The 19,255-nt window shown below is 38.0% G+C and overlaps 1 protein-coding gene across 1 annotated transcript; it reads left to right on the top strand.

Annotated features, from left to right (window-relative positions):
* Positions 1–338: 338 nt before the first annotated feature.
* grinaa (glutamate receptor, ionotropic, N-methyl D-aspartate-associated protein 1a (glutamate binding)) lies at positions 339–18,473 on the top strand. The gene is made up of 7 exons (XM_089122961.1): positions 339–480; positions 8,682–9,073; positions 11,961–12,079; positions 12,317–12,517; positions 15,250–15,378; positions 15,881–16,024; positions 18,201–18,473. The coding sequence occupies exons 2-7, from the start codon at positions 8,704–8,706 to the stop codon at positions 18,348–18,350; spliced, it is 1,113 nt and encodes a 370-aa protein (XP_088979087.1). The 5' UTR covers positions 339–480; positions 8,682–8,703; the 3' UTR covers positions 18,351–18,473.
* The last annotated feature ends 782 nt before the right edge of the window (positions 18,474–19,255 follow it).

Here is a 19,255-nt window from a genome sequence, read left to right as displayed (position 1 = left end):
AAATAATGACATAGGGTTACTGGTCATCAATTCTCCCTTTTTACATGCACCATTTTGCATGTTTTGTTAAATCATTTGAATAATGCAAAACTTACAAGTTAACTACCATCTGCAAGAGAGGAAATTGTTCAACACTAAAGTAGTTTTGGACACCGAGAACCTCTGAACGCTAGAAAAATACATTTTCTGTCTCTTCTAAATATCTTTCCTTTCTTTTAAACGTGTGTGCAACTAGTAGATTTTTGTAGAACCTTCCAACAATTACGCAATGGGAAAGTCTCATGTGAACTGCGCTTCTCATGTGTCACGTGACTTCTCAGTCCGGTGGGCGTGGCTAACGGATTCAGAGCAGACGAGCATTAACACAGCCAGCGACAGCGTCAACAACACCTAACAATAAACACGGACTCTATTTCCGTTGTTATTTTGTTATTTATAATACAAACGTTGTTTTTTACTGAGCGTCTTCTAATCTGAAGGGTAAGTCTGTCTAGTTTTCTGCCAGCGCGAATATTTGCCCGAATATTGTTAAATAACGCAGGTGGATGCGCAGGAATGGCGCTAATGTTGTCATGTTGTTTGGCGGTGCGCAAAATCAAGGTTTATGTTTTGACGTGAAAGTTTACAAGCTCTGCCATTTTTGTCGTCATAGAGATATAATTTGATGCTGTAATTTTGTTATGTTTACATTAGATATGTCAAATCGAATGTGGTTGGTTTCTGTCATAATAACGATAACGTTATATGCAGCGGGCCGAACGTTATATCAGAAAGATTAAGACAGATTTATCGTTAGGTTAGCCTAGCCTAATCCTGCTTTTAATGAGCTAATGTCACGGCTTACTGAAGTAAGTTATAGATTGTATTTTCGATTTTTGAATGGATATTAAAGGAAGAGTCTGATAACAAACAGATTTGTTGCTGAATAGAGGAAAGTGCGATATTTAAATGTTTACATCATCTGTGTCCCAAATGGCTCATTGAAATGCATAATTTATACCTCCAGGTTTTATGTGTAAAATCTTAAGTAATTGGAGCCACTTACAATATTTTAATGTTAAAAAAATGTTAATCTGGTCCCTCGTTTATCCATGATTATAGTAACGTTACAGTTTGAATGGACTGCATCTGATCACATAATCTGTGTGGCAAGCCGATTTAACATGTATTCCTATCCTAACTAGTCTTGTTTTAGTTACTGACTGTTACTTATTTCTTAATTAATAGTGTGTAATCCAGTAGTGGATTATTGTAATACATTTTTCGGTTTAACTACTAACTGTTCATTAAATACTAGGAGTCATTCTTTTGATTAGAAATTTTTCTAGTAACAGTTGGAATGGATGCTGGTATAGTTTCCAATAAGCCAAAATGGCTTAAAAAACGAATTAGAATTTATACTAATATATCACTAATCTAATTTAAAGGGCATAATTTCATTTAGGAAGAAAAGCTTTAAGTTTGTTCTCCTGAGGCCACAAGATGAGCGAAGTACTGCATGCACTGCATGAAAGTGCCATTGTAGTCAATCATTTTAACTCTTAAAACTCATATTTGATCACAATAAGTACATATTTAAACGTTTTTTTTCATAATTCCTTAAAATAGCTTGACACCCTTGCCTCATTTAGCATCTAGTTGTGTCTGTGTTAGAAATAATTATGCAACAACAAAAAAGGTATGTAGTTCATCATAGCATTTATGACATAGCGAACAACTGTGCTTTTAAAACCCTGTTTTTGAGACTGTCTTTGGTTAACTGCATTTTTAAAGAGAAAATACTCAGCAATGCTGTCGACTTATGAATTTACACGTTTAAAGTACCACATAGACATAAACAACATTTAAAAAGTTGATTTTCATTGGGGTTCTTTGAATAATTGTTTAAAGGGATAGTTCACTTTGAAATTAATTTGTGATATGTTTTGGCTGCATCCAAGATGTAGGTGTCTTTGTTTCCACAGTATTTTTAATTTTGATATTTTTCGGTCAAACCGTTGTTGTCTCTCAGTCATATAATGTAAGTTTAGGGGGTCCTCCCTGGGTTCACCTCAAAGAGCATGCACTGAGAAGTCCAAATTAAACATGATTGAATGACTCGTAAATGTATGTACACATTGATGGCCTAAGACACGAAACGAGAGCGGTTTGTGTGAGAAAACGAGCAGTATTCATAGCGTTTTTACCTCGTGTAACCACAGCCATGTCCAAGTGATCTGAAGGTACGGGCGCTATGGCCTGCACATGCGCCGGAAGTGATTGTTGCACGTGTACGTCACTCATTGTTTACACAGAGATTTCGGAAGTTTTACCTTTCACTAAACATATTTAGATATATCGAAATTGTCTTCCATTGCGATTTCCTGTATATCTAAATATGTTTAGATCTTCACAGTTAAAGGTAAAACTTCCGAAATCTCTGTGTAAACAATGAGTGACGTACACGCGCAAGCGATCACTTCCGACGCATGCGCAGACCGAAGCGTCCGTGCCCTCAGATCAGTTTGCATCCCCTGCATCGGATTGCCTGTATTTTTTATTATTTAAATTTGATTAATATTTTTCATTTGATTTTTAATTTGACTTTACAATAAATAAATAATAGAAAAACTGGATTTAATTGTCTAACTATTGGTTATATACTATTACTACTGAATAGTAGTTTAGTTTAAAACTAGACTAAAGACGCATCTATTTAGCCAGGCATTCACATAAATTTTTTCATCTTACAGTTACTGTAAATTTGGCCTCAAGTTCATAAACGCCAAAGGAGAACTGGCCCCCTACTAGGGTTTGGAATCGTGAGAAATGTTCCGATTCCGGTTCCTATAAATTAAAAAAATATTAGTAAGAGAAAAATCCACAATCCTTTTTGTGTTTATTTCTTATAGTACTTGACAAATGAGTTTAACAGACTGGTAATGTAAACAAATTCAACATATTATTAAGCAATTTCTGCACACAAAAAAAAAAAATCTGAAGGAAAAAAAAAAATTCTTCAGTCTCTAGAATAATTTAGGACCTCTCCTTGCTTATTGTATCTCCAACAGTGAAGAATACCCTCTCAGAAGGGGTAGAATATGCTTGAACACACATGTAAGATGTGTATAGAACAGATTATCTTTTAAAACGGTTTGAATGGTTGATTCATAATTTAAGACTTTACTTATTTCTTTACTGGATAAATCGGCGCTCTGGCAGTTAATAAACAGAACTGCATATGTCTTGCGGAAGAACATTGTTGCCGGAGCTACTTTTTCTCTGTTTATGTCCATGACGAGTCACGCAGGCATTGGGCTACTCCGCAGCGGCTGCGATCCGCCGGACAGTCTGAACAAGAAGTCTGAGTATTAACGCTTATTACAGGCTTAACGTAGTGATTTAAGATAAGACAAAAACATGGTTTGAAAAAAAAGCATTCATGATGCACTCGCTCATTGTATACATGTTGTAAATTCTGAACACAAAAAAAGTTACGGACTGCATCTGTTTTGATGACTACTGTCAATGTTTACTCAAACTATAAACTTTTTATCTCTTCTAACGTTAATCATTTATATATTTGTAACACGTAAATTGTGTGATTGTAAAGCAGTTTCATATGGACAACTGGTCTCTCTCAGCGCAAACAGATTTGAATGTAGGCTACTAGATAGTGACTGGACGCGTGCTTGTTTGTGTGTTTGTGTTTGTGTGTGTGTGTGTGTGTGTGACACAAATCCTGCGCGTGTGAGAGCAAACCGCAACTTCAGGGGTGAAGTTTTTGTCATTTAGGAATAAGATGGTGTGAGTGTTTGAATCGAAATCTTTTAAAGATTAATCATGCAGCAGCTCTTCACTCTTTCTCTCTCTTGCTGTCTGCGCCTTGAGATGAGATGCTAAGGATAATCTAACGTTATACTCCCAGCACGTCGCCCACATATCGCACCAGAACCATTGTCGGAACTGAAACTTAGGAATTTTGCATGGTTCCGGTTATTTTTTTAAAAACACTACCGGTTCTGAATAGGGATGGGACGGTATGAAAATTTCATATCACGATTATAGTGTCCAAAATAATCGTGATTATCAATATTATCACGGTTTTGTTAAAAATTTATGAAAGTGCTCAAAAAGAACTAATGCTCACACTGAAAACATTTCAACAAGTTTTATAATTGAAAATCAACAAACAACAAATAAAACAAGCCCCTCTATGCAGTTTTTTAAGCAAGATTCTATTCTATGGCATTTGCTTCTTTATAATGCCCGTCGTCAATAGCAACGCATTATTACACAGCGCACTTTCATATCACAACGGACGCGCGCTCTTGTTTCATTCAAATACAACTTGCCGTCTTGCGTCTCCGGTTTTTGATTGTATTGCAAAAATCAAATCAGAGTTGATTTATTGCTTACAGAGTTTGATAATATTGGTGTGATGTATCTTGTCTGGACGATTGTTTGACAAAATGAATTCATAAACAGGTAAGATTTAAAACATTAGCTAATCTCATAATCAATTCAATATGTTCCCGTAATTATGTGGTAAAAATAAAATCGGTTTAATACGTGATGTATCTATACTTTACTATCCCTTAAAATATCACTCTTAATAATAGTCTTGTTTGAAGTTGTTAGTTCGTCTTTGGCTCAAATCCACTTGCTACAAACTTTTCTTCGCGGAAGCTTCATGTCTATTTCAAGTGAGTGACATAAAATGTTTCAACTCAAAACAACATTTCGTGCCCAATTGTTTCCCAGACGTAGTTTTGGTATTAAGGTCAAAGTTTACTTGCCTTGCGTTCAGGTGATGATCACACAAGACGACTCAGCAGATTTGAAGTGTTTCTATTGCAGTGACTTTTTGTTCGGCAGACAGGGTGACCATCCTCGATCAAGTTTCCCTCAGGACTTTTGTAAAACCCAAAATATGACCACACCTCAGATTTGGTCCTCTTAAAAGGCTGAAAAATCTCCTCCTGAGCACGGTCACTGCCTTCCGCCATTCCTTCTCGAATAGTAATTAAAAAAAAATATTGCGTGCTGCGCTCCTGCGTCAGACTGGCCGACAGGATTCAGTGAGTCATTAAAATCGCGATAATCAAACACGGTTTTAATGATAATTAAATTTTGAACGATAATACTAACCGTCAGTGCATTTTATCACGGTTTATCGTGAAACCGGTTATCGTCCCATCCCTAGTTCTGAATAAGAACCGGTTCTCGGTTCCCAACCCTACCCCCGACTGAGCCTGGGTTCTCCCAAGGTTTTTTTTTTTTCTCCATTGGGTCATCTGATGGAGTTTTTGCCACCATCGGGTCACTTGATGGAGTTTTTCGGTTCCTTGCCACTGTTGCCTTTGGCTTGCTCAGTTGGGGATATTAAATGACCCATCATACCATTGATCTACCAAACTTGGATGTCTTTTTTTCCAGTAATAAACAAACACTGTTAAGTTGTTTTGATTGATACTGTGAAGCAGCTTTGATACAATCTGTATTGTGAAAAGCGCTATATAAAAATATTTGACTTGACTTGACTTGAATAGTAACTAGTAAAACTGTTCTAGGCTCCAGAAGTAATTAGCATAGTAGATAGTAGACTCACTATTGAAATAAAAACTAGTACTGTATTTAATAAATAAATAGTATATATTTAATAGTGAAATATTTTTTGTGAATTTGAGAAGAAAACAAATAGTTGTATAAATGCGTAAGCGGCTTGCCATATACAGTCTGTAATGGTTTCTTTTTGTCAAGCAAAAGAAATTGAAAGCAAATTCATGTTAGAAAACATCTAGCTCATGTGTCTAATGTGCAAGACTTTGATAACCAGAACCACTGCCGTTTTCTATCAGCGTGACGTTGCATTTTATGGCATTCCCCCTGATCATGTGCTTTTGCTTGTGATGCTGTGAGATCAGTCACCACGACCTTCTCCCCCTCCGGGATAACTTTCAGGCTTGCTCATCATCCCAGTTTTACCCCTGTCAGCGTATTTTACAGCTCAATACCCATGTCCATTCTCCCAGCCTTGCTTGATATTGGTGTTGTGTATTGCTTTTCAGTAAGGGGCTGTAAACCTTAAAACATACAGTTTTTCAAACAACGGGCGTTGGCAATCTGTCCTACGCAAACCACACTTCTGTTGGGCACAGAGCATTAGGCCTGGCATTTGTCTGTTGGAGATGGACAATTACAAATGTCTGCTCAGCCACTCTTTAATCTTATCTGATTTAGCTCGGTTCCTGTGCATTGGTTAGCTGTGTTTTGTTGGCCATTATGCTCATGGATGAACGCAATTGCTCGGTTATACCCTGAGGCCAATGCAAAGGCATAAGGATGCACCAATACAAAAATTTTGGCTGATACCGATACCCGATAGAGAGCCTGATTACAAAAACAAAAGTCTCACCATGTCCCAAGCACACAATTATTATAATGTTCTAATTATACATTTATGTATTGACAGACATGTTGGACTTTACTGTATTTTCCTTTTCAAAGTGATTCCAATCATTTCAAAAGCATCATGTTGAAAAGTGCGCATGCATCTGAAGAGTCTCAGCTGAAGGAGATAATACATTATTTATCGGCTTTAATATATCGGCCAAATTTTCTTATCAGGCCAATAACGACAATATTAAAAATGAATATCTGCCGATACCGATATGGTGGACGATATATCGTGCATAAAAAAACTTGCGACCGTATTACCACCTCGGGTGTGCATTATTTTTCTAATAATTGGCTTTATGCACAGCTGCACTATACTTCCTGAACTTAAGCCAGCTCCTTTGTTTCCTGTCTGCCATTATTGGCCAAGCTTGGTTAATTCAGGTGTGTCTGATTATTGTTGCTGTGACTACTGAAGTCAGGCACACCTGAACTAATCAATTTGTCCAATAATGGCAAACAGGAAACAAAGGAGCTAGCTTAAGTTCAGGAAGTAGTGCAGCTGTGCATAAAGCCAATTCAACGGCCTGTCGTCAATTATTCCTTACATGTATATGTGCGCACTTCACTTCAAACGTCTTCATCCACATGGATATAAAATGCTGAGGCGGTAGTGAATTTTTAATTTTTTTTCACATTTGGAAAAAGCTTTGGAGAAATAGAAGGTGATCTCATTTGATCCTGTTTAATAGATTATTCTGTTGTGTGGCATAGTGCTGCGGCTGTAAATTTGACATATTTCCATAGATTACAGAATGGACAAAATATCCATGGAAATAATAATTGAGAGACACTTTGCTCTGGGACTTTTCAGGGAAATCGGAAAATGTCAGTGGACCAATTTCAGCTACAGCCAATTTAAAACTTTCAGTTTAGACACGTTTTAACATCTCTTCTGCTCATTAAGGCTGGATTTAAAAAAAAAAAAAACCCCAGAAAAGCAGTAATATTGTGAAATATTTTTACTATTAAAATAGCTGGTTTCTATGTAATCATATAGTAATGTGTAATTTATATCAAGTGATCAAAGCTGAATTTATCAGCATCATCATTACTCCAATCTTCAGTGTCACATGACCCTTCAGAAATCACTCTAATATGAGGATTTTCTGCTCAAGAAACATTTATGATTATTAGCAATGTTGTCTAACAGCTTCATATATTTGTGCCATGACTATTTTCTCCACGTTTTTTTTCTTTTCAATTGAAATCATCCTTCCTTAATACAATTATTCTTAAAAAAACACATTTGAACGTAATAAGGGCCATATTTTATTATTAGTTATTTGTAGTTTTGAGCGCTTTGGCTGGAAGTTTGACCCATAGTTTGACCCAGCTTTTATTCATGATGAGTGAAGTTAAATAAGCGTACAGATCTGGTCTGTAACCTTGTTGACTGATGCAAATTTTTCAGTGTTCAGCTCACTGAAGCCAAGCCTATGTAATATATAAAGTGTGTTTCTTTATCCACCACATGTCTCATAAGCAGCGTCTTTATCCACATGTCTCCTTTTTTAATCCTTCTTAAACGAAATCCTCTGACTTCTCTGTTTGCTTTTGCTGATTTGTCCTTAAAACTTCCACATCCGCTCTGTTAATAAAAACAGATTTTGTTTTTTCTCCATCAGTTGGTTTCTTTAAATTTAGATTTTTAATCATTATCTATATGCATAATAAAAACAGAAATCTATATGTGCCCATGTTCCAGTCTTATGACTTTAAAGGGTTACTACACACCCAAAAATGAAAATGATGTCATTAGATATTTTAGATTTAGTCCGAGAGCTTTCTGTCCCTCCATTGGGAATGGTAGAATGTCCTTGTCCAGAAAGGAAATAAAGACATCATCAAAGTAGTCCACGTGACATCAGTGGGTTAGTTACAATATTTTGAAGCATCGAAAATACATTTTGGTCCAAAAATAACAAAAACTGCGACTTTACTCAGCATTGTATTGTCTTCTGGTTCCGGATATTTCAGCTTTATTTCAGTTATTTTAATAGTTTTATAAAATAAAAATAAATAAATAAATGAATCCTAAATAACAATATAATAAATGAAAAATAAGCACATAAAAAAGACAAAAGCACATACACAATAATTACTAAAATTTTAACTGAAAAAAAGTGATTTTTTTTTTAGTTGCACTGTTGCAACTGTTTAGTTGCACTTTATTTTAATATATTTTTCATTGATTTCCTTTTCTGTACATATTAACCTTTTTGTTTTTCTGGCCATATCAGGATTCCAGTGAGGGAAGGAGACATGTCTCAGGAAAAGCCAAACTACCCCATTATGGGGGGGGACAACCCCCTTCACAGCGACGTCTATGGGCCGCCCAAAGTCGATGCTTTTGGCATGCCTCCGCCCAACTACAGCCAGGGTCCAGGGGCCCCTCCATATGTGGCCCCGGGGCCCTACGGCCAGCCCGGTTACGGCCAGCCGGGTTACGGCCAGCCTGGTTACGGCCAGCCTGGTTACAGCCAGCCTCAGCCCGGTTACGACCAGCCTGGTTACGTTCAACCCATGGCACCAGGGTTCGGCCCTGCTCCGTACCCAAACCCACAGCAGGCCTACAATCCGGGGCCGTACCAGCAGGGGCCCGCCCAGCCTGCCTTTGGTGTGGATCCTAATGGTAAGTACAATCGGGCTCTTTTTCCCTCCATCATAAAGGAGTTTGTCTCAGAGCGCCAGACGAAACCCAACAAACGCTGGCTGTCATTTTTTTGGGGGGTTTGGATGCTGCTGTTTTTGGGAACCAAATCATTCTGATGACAGACTTAGACTCCGGCGTTTCAGAGCCACCAAACCAACAGTCAAGATGCTGTCATAAGATTGGTCCACTGGTTAGTCCAGTTAGCCTATTACAGCCTCCATTGAGGCAAAGTCACACAGAGTTATTTTGTTGTACATAGAGGGATTTATGCAAAAGTACTATTTGGAAATTTACTTGTTCTTTACTCTGAAAATTCCCACTTATGGATTTTGCTAAAATTGCTATAAAATAGTGCTGTCAAACGATTAAAATATTTAATCGCGATTAATCGCATTAATGTCATAGTTAACTCGCGATTAATCACACATTTTTATCTATTCTAAATGTCTTTTGATTTCTATTTGTTACATTATTTTTTCCTCATTTTAATGCTCTTATCAACATGGAAAAGTGGATTGGCTTGTTTAGTAGTTTAGTAGTATTGAAAATAACATTGGAATAGTGCTCAATTTCACACTAACATATATAAATAATCTCTCACACAATGTAACACTGTCTATCAATAAAAGGGTGAAAGAAATACTGATGAGGTCCTGATAGCCTATTGACGAGGGGGTGGAGAATTTGCGTCATCTGTGTGTGTGTGTGTGTGTGTGTGTGTGTTTGTGTTTGCTTGGCCATCATCAAGTGGTGTTTCAGACTGGACATGTTGTGATGATGACAGTAGGGGTTCAATCTTCAACTGGCTGGCAGGAGCTGCCACTGGCAGGTCACGTGACCTGTCAGTGGCTGACTGGCAGCTGCCAGTGGCATTTGTTCTTTCCTCACCTCATCTCCAGTCCCTGCTGTAACAATTAGGACGTCATTACAACTATTATTAAGAGGCCTTTCTGGTGCTGTTTAAATTACATATTATGCCCCTTTTCACAAGAAGTAATATAAACCGACGGTGTCCCCAGAATGTATCTGTGAAACTTCAGCTCAAAATACCCCACAGATAATTTATTACATCTTGTCAAATTTGACTCTTTTTTGGGTGAAAGCAAAGCATGCTGTTTGTGTGTGTCCCTTTCAATGCAAATGAGCTTTAGCTCCGCCTCCGTTTAGAAGAGGACGGAGCCTTTACTCACGCTTCAGAGACTCCAGCAATAACAAGCAGGCAAATCTCACTGTCCAGAATCAGGAATAACCAGTACGAGTGCAGCCTTACGGAGAGATGTTTCTGAATGTTAGTGGAGGCATTTCTGTAGTTGTTCTGGAGTTACACTGATCATCTCTTCATCATGTTGAACTCTTCCACAAGTGTTCACAGTTCCTGAGGTGTTTATAAGACAGCGCTAACGTGTTCTGGTCAATAGTGTTCAGTGTCGTCTGTGCTCGACCACAGAACAGTTTCAGGCTTTGCTGGATCTTCTCCAGTGCGTTAGAACAGATCTCTTTTGGCGCTTGCGAAGACAATTGTCGCTGGTGTGTGTAAACGTGCAGATTAAGGGCCGCTAATATTATAATAAGATCCTCTTCATACGTCACAAGAAGAGTGAAATCTGATCGGCTTATTTTCTGACATGCTCTCAGAGAAAGGCTCACCTAAACAAAGTTACTGGGTTTACTGTTCACGTTCTGGGTTGGTGGAAGCACCGGATTATAGCACTTAAAGGTGCCATATGGAATAATTGAGGTAAAAATATTTAAAAAAAATGAGCTACACGCATCAAAAGAATGAGAAGAAATAAGTGCAATGATGTCATTAAAAACTGACAAGTTATAGTGCTGCCGAGATATTAACCTGAATTAGCATGCTAAATTGCTAGCCCCGGCCCGGCAGGTGTCGTAATACCAGTTCCGGCCATGGGAGGCGGTATGCAGACGGGCAACGTTACCACCAGCCAAACTGCAGTACTCGAGTGAGTCGCGCTCGCGCCGGCTTGTGTGTGTACTTGAACCTGATGTCAGTCGTGTGGAAAATACAGCCCACTACTACATTTCAGTTCAGGGAAGAGTTCAAAAAATGATTGGTCGACATTATGCATGAGGAATACATTTTGGTAAGTTGTAGCATACTGTATCTTTCAACAGAGTTCATGTTCTTTTTCCATTAGCTAGTAGAGACGATTGGTTCACGTGTGCTAGGGATCTCTGGTGTAACATGTACAAGCGCCAAAACGGTATTTATTCTTTGAATTGCATAATAAAATTGACAGAATCTGAGAGCTTAACTAACCTGCTTGCTAAGTGTCAATTGCGTGTGTTGCAAGAGTTGGCAGCTCTGAATGGCGCTAGCTTGATCAACATCAGCGAATGCTGTCTGTCAAATTAATTCAAACTAACAATAAAAGTGTAATATGAGCAAAACGAATACCATAAACTTAAAATAATTGCCCAAGCTTTTATTTTCCCATATCGTCGAAATGCACCAGCTTGTTTTTGAGACAGGCGTCTATGAGATGGTCTTCATCATTTAGTGTTGATGTTGTTCATTGAGTCTCTGATCTCTAAAAATCTCCAAATGCTCCACGTGAAACTGCGGTCTTCCAACCTTTTATCATGTCAAATGATTTGAATAACATGCGCGATGGTAGGAGCACAACTCATTTTCTGGAGGTATACTGCCCCCATCTGTTATGGAATATGGAGTAGGATTTGATTTATTATGTCAGATGGCACCTTTAAACACAGAGAAAGTCAGATTTTCATGATATATCCCCTTTAAATTGGTCTTGATCTTCAGTGTACGATAAAAGCTTTGAGGGCTCTAACCTGCATTAGATTTCACCCATCATCACATTATTTATTTGTGTTTCGACAGCATCTATTGAGAGCCCTGGATACCACGGTGGAGACGGACCCCCCTCCTACTACGGCAATGATGATTTTACAAACTGTGGCTGGGAAGATAAGAGTATTCGACAGGCCTTCATTAGAAAGGTAAACAGTAAGGCACAGATTCATTGTATATAAATGTTGTACAGAATTAGAATATTATATTTGGGTATAATATGTGACCGTTTACTTCATTTTGCTCTCCTCACTGACATAAATGAACTATAGTGTCCTGCACACACTAGTAAACAAATATCAAAAATGATATCTAGTGTCTGAATATTTTTAGAATTGCCTGTATGTAGCAGTACAGCGTGTTAAAGAAGAGCACTCTCTCCTCAGGTGTTTTTGGTCCTGACTGTGCAGCTGTTGGTCACCTTCTCTTTTGTGTCCATTTTCACCTTTTCATCTGACGTCAAACTATTTGTACGGAGAAATCGCTGGACGTACTACGTATCCTACGCGATCTTCTTTGTGTCCCTGATCGTCCTCAGCTGCTGTGGAGAGTTTCGCCGCAGACACCCCTGGAACCTGGTGGCACTGGTACAGATCCACATATTTACACTATTTTTCAGTGTTTTTATATGCAGTATTGTTTATTATATATGGGTTTTATAATTTGTTTATTATGTATATGATATAATGTGTTTATTATATATAGGGATGCACCGATACCACTTTTTTGGAAAACGAGTACGAGTACGAGTACTTGCATTTCAGTACTCGCCGATACCGATACCGAGTACTTAATAAAACAACAAAAAAAACATAATTTAAATATTTTTATATACGGGTTTTTAGGTCCTTGATTAAATTGCTTGGGTAACACTTTATTTCGATAGTCCACTTTACTAATAAGTAACTTTTCAATTACATGTCAACTAACTGTCATTAGAGTATTAGTAGACTAGAGTATTAGTACGATCAGCTTAATATCTGATAACACTTTATTTATTTGGTCCCCCAACAGACATTCAACTGACTATAAGTAACTTGGCGACTACAAGTAAACTTATTCTCCTAATCCAAAGCCATTCACTTTGAAATTGTTCCACACCAGTGATGCACGGGTTGATCCAAAATGAGCGGGTGCCTGCGCCGCGGTTACCCGCAGTTACGGGTCATCCAAAAATATTTAATGATATTCGGGTCGCGGTCGGTCAGGTCGTTTGGAAAAAAATGCCAATTAAACCTTTGTATTTATATAGTACTAGATAGAATTTTCTATGAAATATATAGGCCGAATTTATTTATTGGCTGAATAACTGGCACGAAGATGACACACAAGCTCAGTCTAAACAGTTCTCAGTTCTGTACTGGTGTGATCCGAGAACCGCTGTACCTCTGCGTTCGTTACTACGCGGCTGCGCAGTATCAGCAGTATCAACAACATGTCTCAGTTCAGTGAACTGTTAGAGTTACTGGAGTAAAATATAATTCGGGATATTGGTTTATTTCAACTCGGAGGGACTGTCAGGCATGTCTGAAAGTGAGTAACTGTAGTAACTTGTGGATCAGCACTGACGCAAGACGTGAACTGATGCGAATGATTCAGTTCGATTTAGCGTACTGGTTCGACCGGTTCATTAAAAAGAACCGATTCGTTCACGAACCGGCCATGTCTATGATCACTACTAGTCTGCAGAGAGATGGAGGCGGCAAGAGAAAAGGTGAAGACTGGGAAGAGGAAGCTCCGCAAATACACAAATAGAAAGAGTAAGTGTGGGAGACATTTACCGAAATAATGAAAGATGATGACCAAAGTGCTGCCTTTGTTATATGTAGGCTACGTCTTCTTGCGATGCTGTGTTGTTACACGTTTATGGCCCAATAACGCTTCGATTAGCATTTACTACTTTTAAAAAATACGGTCAGGAAGAGGGTCGGGTACAATATTTTCTTACTTTTTTTGCGGTCCGAGTAGCGGGCGGGTAGTTGAAAACGTTGGTAGTGTGCGGGTTGTTTATACATTGACCCGCGCCTCACTGTTCCACACGGCTGACATGTCTCCCCATCTCCCCACTCTGAGCTGCAGCCGGAGCCTGGGGGTGGGCACTCGGCGCCTATGATTAACCCATTTCTCAGAACATGGTATCGGTCCCCGGTATCGGGGGACTTTTAACGAGTACGAGTACTTTAGAAAATGTGGTATCGAGGCCGATACCAGATACCGGTATCGGTATCGGTGCATCCCTAATTATATACATTATATACTTATATTTTCAATACATTATATCTTAATTTTAGATTTTTAATTTGTATATAAATATATATACATACATGCATACATGCATTCACACATACATGCATACATGCATGCATACATACTTGCATACATATATACATACATCCATACATACATGCATGCATGCATGCATATATACATATGCATATATACATACACACATGCATGCATACAAACATGCATACATACGTAGGTCACCGTGATTTTGCCAAGTAAGACATGGTCCTGGATCAACATTCCTGTCCCAAAATGTAGTCCTTACCCAATCCCTAAACCTAACCCTAACCATAACTTTTCCCTAAAATCAGAGGGTAATGCGAGGTGAATAACACTGATGTTTAAGTACTTCACCCTGGTTCTAAGCCTAAACTTGACATAAACTGTAAACTTGTCCCTCAAATCTGATTGGTTAACTGGAAAGTTGATCCAGGATCAACAAAGATGGTGATCCATATGCACATGCATACATACGTGCATACATTTATACATATGTACATGCATACATACATGCATGCATATTTATGTTTATATATTAATCGGGGTTCTGTGGGTCCTTCAAAAATCTTGTCTTAAATTTGGTTTGAGCAAATTTGGTTACACAATAAACAACATCTGGCATTTAAATCGAGGTAAACTTTTGCATCTCCGCCCCATCACAGGAAAGAAAGGCTAATTAACATCACATTCCATATATAGATTTTATTAGTATCGGCACAATAATCTTTTTTATTGCCTTTGTATAGCGCTTTTCACAATACAAATTGTTTCAAAGCAGCTTCACAGAAAGTGCACATTACAATTTAGAGTGATCTGTTATCAGAGGTAACTGTCTAAGTTATGTATTTTTAGAAATGTATATATACAAATCGCAGTTAGCTAAAATAAATTATTAAAAAAATAATTAATTTATGCAAAAAAATAATAATTTAAGGCAGAAACAATGAGCTCATTGAAGTATTGTGTGTATTGATATTTGAGAACATTAACCAATTTCAAATAAAAATGAAAATCTTATCTCTGTCTTTCTCAGTCCATCCTGACGCTGAGTCTGTCGTATATGGTTGGAATGATCGCCAGTTTCTACAACACCGATACGGTCATCATGGCTGTGGGCATCACTACCTTCGTCTGCTTCACCGTCGTGCTTTTCTCACTGCAGGTCCGTTTGCTCACGTTTAACTATAACATTGTTTCTTTATGTGCACTATTTAATTGTATATACATCATCAATTCATGATCAGTTCATTTAAATGGATAGTTCAACCAAAAATGTATGTTTTTTTGGAGCTTATACCAGATTTAGTCTAATTCCTTAAAGCTGAATTCATTTCTGAGCTTAAAAAAGCCAATCAGAATCCATCTTGGCAATAAGTGGGCGTATCTTATTCAAATAACTTGTCAAGTTGACGTCATCTAGATAGAGAAAAAGCACCGTTCGTCTATCGATTCATTTCAGCGACTCAGTCGACTCTTACTTTTTGAGAGACAATAACTTTATATACGGTGAACTTTCAGATGTAAAACATTGCAGGCTGTTTTCGTTCACTTAGATCTATGTTACACACTACATGAAAGGTAACTTTCAAAATTCCATAATAGGTGCCCTTTAATGTGATTAAACCACCACTGATAACCATTATTCTTCCCTTTTTCAAAAACAGAGCAAATATGACTTCACTTCCTGCTATGGCGTTCTTTTCGTGTGTTTGATCGTCCTGCTCTTCGCCTCAATCCTCTGCATATTCATCCAAAACAAGATCCTGCACATCGTCTACGCTTCGATCGGGGCGCTGCTGTTCACCTGCGTGAGTGCCAGCATTCCAGATTTATGGCTGTTTAAGTTGGAAATTTCATTTTAAGGTCTATGTTCAAAAAGTAAATAAATCGATTATAGCTTAAAAAAATTATAATTTGGTACCATAAAGTCCTCTAAAAATACAAAATGTTAAATAAAAAATAGTACTGTAGTAAAAATATAGTACAATCATTTGAAGAGCACCAGAGGGTCATAACCGTGCATGAATGGTTATGTTTTTTTTGTGAGGTACATGTATAATGTTTTACCATCTGTCTTAATCTGGGCCGCCAAACTTTTAGGCGCTTTTGAAGCCTCCAGTTTTCCAGTCTGGCTGGGGAAATAAAAGTCTCTTAGCGCAGGAGATTCAGCATTTGGAAATCAAATTGTTGGAACGTCATGCAATTGGAAATTATGACATGCGCTACCATTCATAGGTTTGTGATCGTTATGATTAAACTATGTTTTTTTTATGGGGTGGTGAGGGCGCAATGGATAAGACACATGCCTTTGGTGTGAGAGACCCGGGTTCGAATCCACTGTGAGACACCAATGTGTCCCTGAGCAAGACACTAGTTGCTCCAGAGGCGTGCGACCTTTGACATATATAGCAATTGTAAGTCGCTTTGGATTAAAGCGTCAGCTAAATGTAAAAAAAAAATGTAAATATTTTTTTAAAGAAATCTCTTCTGTTCATCAAGGCTGCATTTATTTGATACAAAATACAAAAATACAGTAAAAACTGTAAGAATGTGGAATATCTATTTGAATATATAGTAAAGTGTCATTTATTCCTGTGATCAAAGCTGAATTTTCAGCATCATTACTCCAGTCTTTAGTGTCACATGATCCTTCAGAAATCACTCTAATATGATGATCTGATGCTCAATAAACATTTATGATTAATATTAATGTTGAAAGCTGTGCTGATACATAGTTTGATACTTTTTTTGTCTGGATTCTTTGACAAATAGAAAGCTCAGAAGAACACCTGGATACTTGAACACGTCACAATATTCCTCATTATAATAATTAATGTGCAGAATAAAGAGGCGGGGCCTGGTTGAGTTAGTTAGTAGTGTGTTAAACTGGTGGTTATGGGAAGGGACGGTACATTTCCCAAACACACTCAAGCGCTCGACCAATCACAACACACTGCTCCAGCCGACCAATCAGAGCACAGTGTGCTTTTCAGAAGGAGGCATCATAGAGACAGGAAGTAAACAGAGTGTTACTGACAGACTGGGAAGAGAGGAGAATGGAGAATATGAGGAGAATAATCAACATTCAAGCAGGAAACCTGTTCTAGTAGAGCCTGAAAACATCAACACTTTGTAAAAATGCTTAAAGGAGAACTCTGGCGCAAAATGAACCTTTGGTCTAATAAAACATCGGTAGTCAACCGTTCTCTGAGATTTGTGTTCAGCTCACTTAGTTCGACGTTCGTAGTTTGACTAGTTGAGACTGTTTTCCAAAGATGGTGCCGCCTGTATATTCGAAGTGAACTGTCTTTATAAAGTATCTTATTAAATGGTCTGTACTCTTACAAAGTTCCCAATGCCTAATTTTGTATGTATGGACCCTCATTATGTTACTGTGTGGTATAAACTAGCGATTTCTTTTTAAATGCCCCCAGTACTAGCATTATACGCTAAACAGTTTTTAGAGATAAAACTCTTTACATTTGATTATCATGAAAACAAATCTCAGAGAACGATTGACTAGGTACCGATGTTTTTGGGGCGGCAGTGGCTCAGTGGTTCATGTGGGTTGTCTACGAACCGAAAGGTTGGTGGTTCAATCCTCGGTTCCACCTGGCCAAGTGTCGAGGTGTCCATGAGCAAGACACCTAACCCCAGCTGCTCCCGACGAGCTGGCTGGCGCCTTGCATGGCTGACACCGCCGTCGGTGTGTGAATGAGCGTATGAATGGGTGAATGTGAGGCAATATGTAAAGCGCTTTGGTGGCCATTAGGTCTCTGAAGGCGCTATATAAATGCAGTCCATTTACCATTTTTATTAGACCAAAGGTTCATTTTGAGCCGGAGTTCTCCTTTAATAGTATAATAATATATTGACTGTGTTGTGACCTCGCATCTGTTAGAAAAGTTTGCCAAATGCAACGAATCGGTGTTGCTAGTCACACAACATGAAAGTGACTCTCTGTGTTTGTTTGTTTCTTCACAGTTCCTGGCTGTGGACACTCAGCTTCTCCTGGGGAACAAGAAGATGTCCATCAGCCCAGAGGAGTACGTCTTCGCAGCTCTCAACCTTTACACGGACATCATCAACATCTTCCTTTACCTCCTGACCATCATCGGGCGCGTCAGGGACTGACCGAACAAGGGAAGTGCAGGAATAAAGCATCACCTCACCTTTCCTCATATTCCTCATGCATTCCTCTCTTGCATTCCCTGTATGTCCACTTGTACAGGTTGGTCAGGCCAAAAAGCTATTTTCCGGGCAATTGCAAAAATCAACCAATCGAAATGAATCTAAGATCCATTTGAATGTAGTTCCTATGCATTGCTCCTGTTAAAACCGCTTCTGAGATTGATGATATGATTTAACAGTTGCATTTAAAAGGCATGGCAGAAATTTCACCCTTTTGCACGTCTTTGACACATTGAGGGAGAGCGAAAGTGCAACGGATGTTTATATAGGAGAAACTTGAAAAATTGTGCAAAAGTTCATGTATTTCAGAAATTCATCTTAAAAGGTGTAACTAATATATTATATAGACTCATTATATGCAAAGTGAGATATTTCAAGCCTTTATTTGACGAGTTCAGATGCAAAAGCCTCTAAATGCCATTTGAAATTTTCTTCTTTAATGATTTTTTATCAAACTTGTATATTTAAGTTCAGTAATTTCACTTAAATAACAATTAATAGGTAATTATCATTGCCATTTAAGTGAAATCACTGAACTTAAATATACAAGCTTGATAAAAATGATCATTCTAGAAGAAAATTTCAAATGGCACTTAGAGGCTTTTGCATCTGAACTCTTCTTTTGTTATAATTTTGAAGATTATGGCTTACAGATATGAAAACCCCATAGAATATTGTGAAAACGTTTCAAAAACATCAAAATTAAAACAAATGAAGGCTTGAAATATTTCACTTTGCATGTAATGTGTCTATATAATATTAGTTTCACCTTTTAAGTTTTACTGAAATAAAGAATTACTGAAATGTTCTCCACTAGTCAATGTAAAGTCTATAAAGCATGATAGTCA

Source organism: Pimephales promelas, chromosome 18 (assembly GCF_988280905.1).
Source record: "Pimephales promelas chromosome 18, fPimPro1.hap1.1, whole genome shotgun sequence".
In the NCBI taxonomy this organism is placed as follows: Eukaryota; Metazoa; Chordata; class Actinopteri; order Cypriniformes; family Leuciscidae; genus Pimephales; species Pimephales promelas.
Note: the sequence above shows the minus strand (reverse complement) of the source record. Positions and strands in the feature narration are given on the sequence as shown.

Bases quoted from the DNA above. Each gene is read 5' to 3' on its own strand.
- grinaa (XM_089122961.1), top strand. From the start codon at position 8,704: ATGTCTCAGGAAAAGCCAAACTACCCCATTATGGGGGGGGACAACCCC. The intron at 9,074-11,960 runs GTAAGTACAATC...GTGTTTCGACAG, and splicing joins CTTTGGTGTGGATCCTAATG to CATCTATTGAGAGCCCTGGA. The intron at 12,518-15,249 runs GTACAGATCCAC...TGTCTTTCTCAG, and splicing joins CCTGGAACCTGGTGGCACTG to TCCATCCTGACGCTGAGTCT.